At 38.2% G+C, this 7,725-nt stretch overlaps 1 protein-coding gene across 1 annotated transcript; it reads left to right on the top strand.

The window, feature by feature from the left end:
• Window positions 1-2,565: 2,565 nt before the first annotated feature.
• LOC122584644 lies at window positions 2,566-3,930 on the top strand. The gene has a single exon (XM_043756686.1). It carries the CDS (start codon window positions 2,566-2,568, stop codon window positions 3,928-3,930), a length of 1,365 nt encoding a protein of 454 aa, XP_043612621.1.
• The last annotated feature ends 3,795 nt before the right edge of the window (window positions 3,931-7,725 follow it).

Below are 7,725 nucleotides of genomic sequence, written 5' to 3' on the forward strand. Positions count from 1 at the left end.
CGCGTACCAGTACATTTGAGCATGGCGGATCTAGGAATTAGATTTTTAGGGGGCAAAATTTTTCGTAGCGGTCAAATGACAAATAACACAGACATGCTATCTAACGAGAAAAAAAACGATAAGCTGCTACATTAAATAGATACAACAAAAATACAGAAATACTTAGTTTTTTTTATTAATGGAAATCATATCAGTAGAATTAAAACCACAATTCAATAATTCAAAATTTATAACTAAATATGATTAATATAATTCATCTTTACGATTAATAACGCACCTACGACAACCAAATTATATACTCGGAAGCGAATTTAGTTGTTCCTCATACAAGTAAACATGGAATAGAATATTAAAATTATTCTTATATGGTAGTTGAAAAAAAAAAACAAAGTTCATCAAGACTAATGATATGAAAAGAAGCTTACCAAACTAAAAAGGGGCAGCTTGTATTTTATTTAGTTTTATTGCATCCCACATCGATGCATAGAGAATCACCATGATTCAAATATTTAAGAATTTAAAGCATTAAATGTAACCTTTCACCCAAATTTAAAAGAATCAAGGGCCATAAAATTTAAGGCGGGGGCATTAATATTTGGGCTTAAAAGGTGAAACAAACCATTAGAGAATCAGTCATATATTGTAACATCCCGAACTTTTAATTATGGTTGACTTGTCGTTAAGTCACATAACGTGTCCTTAAGTCTCTAAGAGATTTAATGTTTATGTGTGATTAAGTGTGATAAACGCCTAGAATGCATAATTATGATAAAATCAAGTTGTTTTGTGAAGCTTAATAGACGATTAGGGTACCCTTATGTTTGTTAAGTGTTTCAGGCACTAGGTGATGAAATGGAGCTAATTGAATCAAGAAACGAGTCAAGGAACCAAGAAGCAAAATCTGGAATTCTGAAATTACAAAGGGCGTAACTTACGCCAGACTTGGCAGTAGGTTACGCCAGTTGAAAATCCAAGGGGCGTAACTTACGCCCAGGGGGTAGTAGGTTACGCCAGTTGCAGATCAGAAACCCGATTTTTATGGTTTTAATTAACTTTCAGTTATATACAATTCAATTGACGACTTGGGAAGTTACCATTCATATATTCACTCACAATATCAGTTCCTAACATAGAGAAGACCCCAAAATCATCATCAAATCACCAATTCATGAAGATGACAATTCAAATTGAAGATTCAATGATGAAGATGATAGGCTAGGTTTTCTTTTGATCATTCTCATGTGAACAATTATGTAAGCCATTTATGTTCAATCTTTCTCATATCATATTGGATTAGATGTTTAATTCTTATTAGTCTTTTACATCTAATGTTCTTTGGATTGTTTGAATGATTACTTGTTTATGACTTTGAATGAAATTCATCTATCTTTGGTTTTCAATTATTGTTTATCATTGATTATTGAAAGAATCTCTCATGAACTTGTAGTTTTACTTCAATGAATTAGAAGTCTAGTTGTGTCAATTCCCCGGTTTCCATTATCGTGAATCATCATAACCATTAGTCTAGTTCTTGAATTCATTCAATCCAAACGTTATAACAAATCATGTCTATGTGATTTCCAATGAGTATAAGTTAGATTACATATTTGAAAACATAATTGGGAGCATGAGAATGGTCTATTTTGTTTAATTGAATTATTGTGTTAAGTCAATAATCATTTTTAGTTTTAACTAAATCAATCAATCAATCGATTTTAAGTTTATGCCTAGATTAATTAATTTTGTAAACTTGTTTAACACTTTCCCGTGATTCCCTGTGGAACGATATTCGACTTACCCTAACTAATTAGTGGTATTTAGTTTATATTTTTGATCGGTCCAACGACATCGATCAAATTTTGGCGCCGCTGCCGGGGAATCGTGTGCAAAGTGTTAAAGTTTGTTTGTAATTTGTTAAAAAAACAAAAAAAAAAAAAAAAAAAGAAGTAGTCTAGTTTTAGTTGTTAGTTTGTTTATTTCCTTTTTATTCTTGTATTTCAGTTTTACGCTAGGTGTGTTCATTGTATGTAGGCTACAGGTTTTTTGTATATGCATACGAGGTATTCAAAGAAGAAGTCACCATTGTTGTTTGATCCGGAAATTGAGAAAACAGCTAGAGAAACCGAATACTTCACCGTGCAACTATGAGTGACCCCGGTAATTCACAAAGAAACATTCCACCAAAGACCCAACCCGCCGAATTCAACATGAACCCAACTTTGAACCAAACTACCAACATCAAGACCAATATCAACAACCACCCCGATCCGAGAGGAGTGGTTTTACAACTCCTCACCGATTTGGAACACCAACCTATGTTGGAGATAGATCACGGTATACGGAGGATGTGTATGATCGAGTTGCTAATTGGGATGATAGGAGGTTTGATGACCATTCGGATGGGTATGAATGGAATGATGGGGAGGATTATGTTCAACCACCAAACCGCCAATACCCGCAATTTAACCAACCTCCAATTAACCAAAGATTTCCTCAAGGACCACCAACCACAACCGTCATGGAAACCACCCAATTTACCCACCACGTAATCGAGCTGCTCCAAACATGAACTATCAACCTCCACCACAAGGAGTTGATAGTCATTTTCGACCCACCATCACCGTTAATGCTTCACCTATAGTACCACCGGTGTTGAGGGGTAGAGCGTTTGAGGTAAGACCTCAATGTTTGAGTATATTACCGAGTTTCTATGGAAAAGCAACGGAGGAGCCTTATTTGCATTTGTCAGAGTTTGAGGCTATTTGTGGTACCATTGGAGGTCAAGGATTCTCACCGGATGAGATTAAACTAGTTTTGTTTCAGTTCACTTTGAAGGATAAAGCGAAGCAATGGTTCTTAGCTTTGCCATCGGGTAGTATCTTTACATGGGCTGAAATGCAACAACAATTCTTGGATGAGTATTATACAATGCAAAAGACTAGTGATGCAAGAACCTCCATTAGAACCTTTCAACAACAATCGGGTGAAACATTTCATGAGTCATTTAAGAGGTTTAATGAGTTGTTGAGAACTTGTCCACACCATGGGATTGCTAAATGGGAGTTGATCACGGCTTTCTATGATGGTTTGTTACCGGAAGAGAAAAGAGATGTGAATTCTATTAGCAATGGTACTTTCTTGACAAATCCCGAAGATGTTGATTGGGAATTCTTGGAGAAGATGAGTGTGAATTCAAAGAGACAAGCTCAATCAAATAGGAGGGCAAGGCATCCAATTGCTTCATTATCATCAACAAGTGATCAAGCAACAAAAGATCGAATTGAGGCATTGGAGCGAAAGTTTGCTAAGTTGGGGAAAGCTGAAAATAGGGGTGTTGCTCAAGTTTCTCAAGAATACCCGATTTGTGAGAGTTGTGATGAGCTTGGGCATACGGCTTTGCAATGTCCATTACTCCCGGAAGAAGTTGAAGAGGTGAATCAAGTGTTTGGAGAAAAGAGGCCATTTGACATGAACTCCAACATTTATCATCCGGGAATGAGAAACCATCCCAATCTTAGATATGGGAATTCATCAAACCAACTCAACCCGAACTTTCAAGGAAACAACCAAACCAGTGGAGCACCATCTCAACCGTTCCAAAACCGAAATTACAACCAAGGAAATTATCAAGGTGGCCAAAATCAAGGGTTCAATAGAGGCTATCCAAGGAACTATCAACAAGGTAATAACCAAGGTGGGAATTCGGGAGGTAATGAGGTATCAACCGGGGAGATTATGGAGTACTTGAAGGAAATGGATCGAAAAAATGAGATTCGGGACAAAACGGTTGAAAGTTTGCAAAAGCAAGTTGGTCAATTGGCGGAAGATGTGGCTGCGTTGAGAAAGGATCCGGGAAGCTACCAAGTGACACAAAGATCAATCCACAACACCAAAGTAGCGGCTCAAAGAATATCAAGAATGTGGAGATAAATAATGTAAGTACTCTTCGTAGTGGTAGGATTTATGATAATAAAGTTGAACCTTCATCATCACTGGTAGATGGTGTGGTGGAGGAAGTTGATGATGACCAAGATAGTGAGCATGAACCGGAATTTGTTTTGCCTAAACCAAGTAAAAAAGTGTCTTTTAAAGAGGTAAAAAACAATAGGTCTAGTGAAAAATTTTCTGAAAACAAGGTAAGGATATGGAGGGTAATACCATTCCTTTCCCTTTGGCTTTGATTGATCCAAAACTTAGGCCTACACTTAAGAAAAGAGGTCCCCATGAGGAAGAAATGTGGGAAATTTTTAAACAAGTGAAAATCAATATACCTCTTATTGACATAATCAAACAAGTTCCGGCTTATGCTAAATACCTCAAGGACTTGTGTACCCAAAAACGGCAGCATAAGCTTCCAAAGAAAATTGTTTTAAATGAGGAAGTTAGTGCCGTTGTGATGGGCATACTCCCACCCAAACTCCAAGATCCAGGAGCACCTTTGATTACAATTCAAGTTGGTGATTTTAGATGAAAAGGTCACTTTTGGATATTGGGGCGGGTGTGAGTATCCTACCGGTATTTTGTATGACCAATATGACTTTGGACCATTGGAAAAGTCGACACCACCTTGGTGATGGCTGATTTGTCACTCAAACTCCCTAGGGAATTGTCCAAGATGTCATAGTTAAAGTGGAGGATTTTTACCCCCGTAGACTTTTTGGTACTTGATTTTGCACCAAGCGGTAATGTTAGGCAACCCACCGTTATTTTGGGTAGACCCTTTTTGGCCACCGCTAATGCATTAATTGATTGTAGAAGGGTACGGTTGAAATGACCTTTGGCAACCGTAAGATTAGATTGAATGTTTTTGCTAGTGTTCCTAACCCCGTAGTTAGTGACGAATGCTTTATGGCGGACGTCATTGATGAGTGTATTTCTCATGAAAATGAGGAGGACACACGGGAGTCTTGTGCTTTAGTTGACAGGTTAATTGTGGAGCATAGTGAAACATTGAAGAAGGAAGAGAAAGATTGGGAGATCATGGCAATTCAAGAAGGTAGACCACCATGGACTCACTTGGTGGAAAGTCTACCGGATCATATTGATACTCATCTCAAGCCTTCCATTGAAAGTCCACCACAAGTTGAGTTGAAAGAGCTCCCATCTCATTTGAAGTATGCATTTTTGGGAGAAGAACAAACTTTACCGGTGATTATTGCATCAAATTTGGAAGAAGTGCAAGAAAAGCATTGCTAAAAGTGCTCAAGGAAAACAAGGCGGCCATTGGGTGGACAATTGCCGACTTAAAGGTATTAGTCCATCAATTGTGATGCATAAGATAATCACCGATTCTGAAGCAAAACCTTCACGTGATGCTCAAAGAAGGTTGAATCCTCATATGCGTGAAGTTGTGAAGAAGGAGGTGCTAAAATGGTTGGATGCTGGATTGTTTACCCAATTTCGGATAGTACATGGGTGAGTCCAACACAAACGGTACCTAAGAAAGCCGGAATTCAAGTGGTGAAAGGAGATAGTGGTGAGCAAATTGCTACCCGACCCATCACCGGGTGGAGGGTGTGCATTGATTACAGGAAATTGAATACCGCTACTTCAAAAGATCATTTCCCATTACCATTCATTGATCAAATCATCGAAAAACTTGCAGGTCAGAAGTTTTATTGTTTTCTAGATGGTTATTCAGGTTATAATCAAATTGCTATCCATCCCGATGACCAACACAAGACCACATTCACATGCCCCTATGGGACTTTTGCCTTTAGGCGAATGCCATTCGGTTTGTGTAATGCTCCAGCCACCTTTCAAAGGTGTATGATGAGTATCTTTTCAGATATGGTCGGTGAATCACTAGAAATCTTTATGGATGATTTTTCAATTTTTGGTCAAACCTTTGATAATTGTCTTGATGAGCTTACCAAAGTTTTGAAAAGATGTGTTGAGACAAATTTGGTTTTAAGTTGGGAAAGAGCCACTTCATGGTTCAAGAGGGGACGGTTTTGGGTCATGTAATTTCAAATAAAGGCATGGAAGTTGACCGGGCCAAAATCAAAGTGATTTCTACTTTACCCCCTCCAACCAATGTTAAGGGTGTCCGTTCTTTTCTTGGACACGCCGGGTTTTATAGAAGGTTCATCAAAGGATTTAGTGTCATAACAAAACCTTTGTGTAATTTGTTACTAAAAGATGTACCTTTTGTTTTTGATGAAGAGTTTTAAAAGCTTTCGAAACCTTGAAAGAGAAATTGGTTGAAGCCCCCATTTTGCAATCACCAAATTGGTCCATGCCATTTGAAATTATGTGTGATGCAAGTGATTTTGCAATCGGGGCTGTTTTGGGGCAACGGGTAGACAAGAAACCCGTTGTGATTTATTATGCAAGCAAAACTTTATCGGATGCCCAATTGAATTATACAACCACCGAAAAAGAATTGCTTGCTGTTGTTTATGCACTTGACAAGTTTCGTTCTTACATTTGTGGTAGCAAAGTGATAGTGTACACAGATCATAGCGCGGTGAAGCATTTGATGGAGAAAAAGGATGCAAAACCAAGGCTAATTCGGTGGGTGTTGCTACTACAAGAGTTTGATTTGGAGATTCGAGACAAGAAAGAAGTGAGAACGTGGTAGCGGACCACTTGTCAAGGATTCAATCAATGGATGATGGATCAACCAAGGAGATCAATGAAACGTTTCCGATGAACATTTACTAACCATTTCTATTGTTCCTTGGTATGCAAATTTTGTGAATTTCTTGTCTGCAGGTAAGATACCGGAACATTGGCCTAAGAGAAAGAAACAACAATTCTTGGCACAAGCAAAGCAATACATTTGGGATGAGCCGGATTTGTTTAAAGTGGGCCCGGATCAATTGGTGAGAAGATGTGTTCCGGAAGAAGAAATTCAAGAGGTTTTGACTCATGCACACTCATTTGCATGTGGAGGTCACTTCAGCGGCCAAAAGACAGGTCATAAGGTTCTTATGTGTGGTTTGTTTTGGCCTAGTATCTTTAAAGATGCCGCTGAATTTGTTAAAAAGTGTGTTAGGTGTCAACAACTAGGTAGTATTACCAAAAGAAACGAAATGCCCATGCAACCTATTTTAGTTGTTAATATTTTTGATGTTTGGGGCATTGATTTCATGGGTCCATTCCCTAATTCCTTTGGTAATTACTACATTTTAGTAGCCGTAGATTATGTTTCAAAATGGGTGGAAGCCATTGCCACTAAAACCAATGACCATACCGTTGTTTGCAAGTTTGTTCAAAGTAACATTTTCTCAAGATTTGGAATTCCTCGTGTGATCATAAGTGATGGGGGATCTCATTTTAAAAATTTTCAGTTTGGCAAACTTCTCAAACGGTATGGCGTGAACCACCGAATTGCTACTCCTTACCACCCACAAACGAGTGGTCAAGTTGAGGTTTCCAATAGGCAAATTAAAGAAATTTTGCAAAAGACGGTTAGGCCCGATAGAAAGGATTGGTCAACAAATTGAATGATGCTTTATGGGCTTATCGAACCGCTTTTAAAACACCTATTGGCACTACACCATATCGGTTGGTTTATGGGAAGGGTTGTCATCTTCCACTTGAGCTTGCACATAGGGCTTTTGGGCCGTTAAGGCCGTTAACATGGATTTTGAGAGTGCAGGTAAGGAAAGAAAGTTGCAATTGTGCGAATTGGAAGAACTGAGAAATGAAGCATATGAATGCGCATCAACATACAAAGACAAGATGAAAGCGGTTCATGATGCCAAATTAAAGAAAAAG

This window comes from Erigeron canadensis, unplaced genomic scaffold (genome assembly GCF_010389155.1).
Source record: "Erigeron canadensis isolate Cc75 unplaced genomic scaffold, C_canadensis_v1 Conyza_canadensis_unscaffolded:86, whole genome shotgun sequence".
Taxonomy (NCBI): domain Eukaryota; kingdom Viridiplantae; phylum Streptophyta; class Magnoliopsida; order Asterales; family Asteraceae; genus Erigeron; species Erigeron canadensis.

Coding starts and splice junctions, on each gene's coding strand:
- LOC122584644 (XM_043756686.1), top strand. CDS start 2,566: ATGAACTATCAACCTCCACCACAAGGAGTTGATAGTCATTTTCGACCC.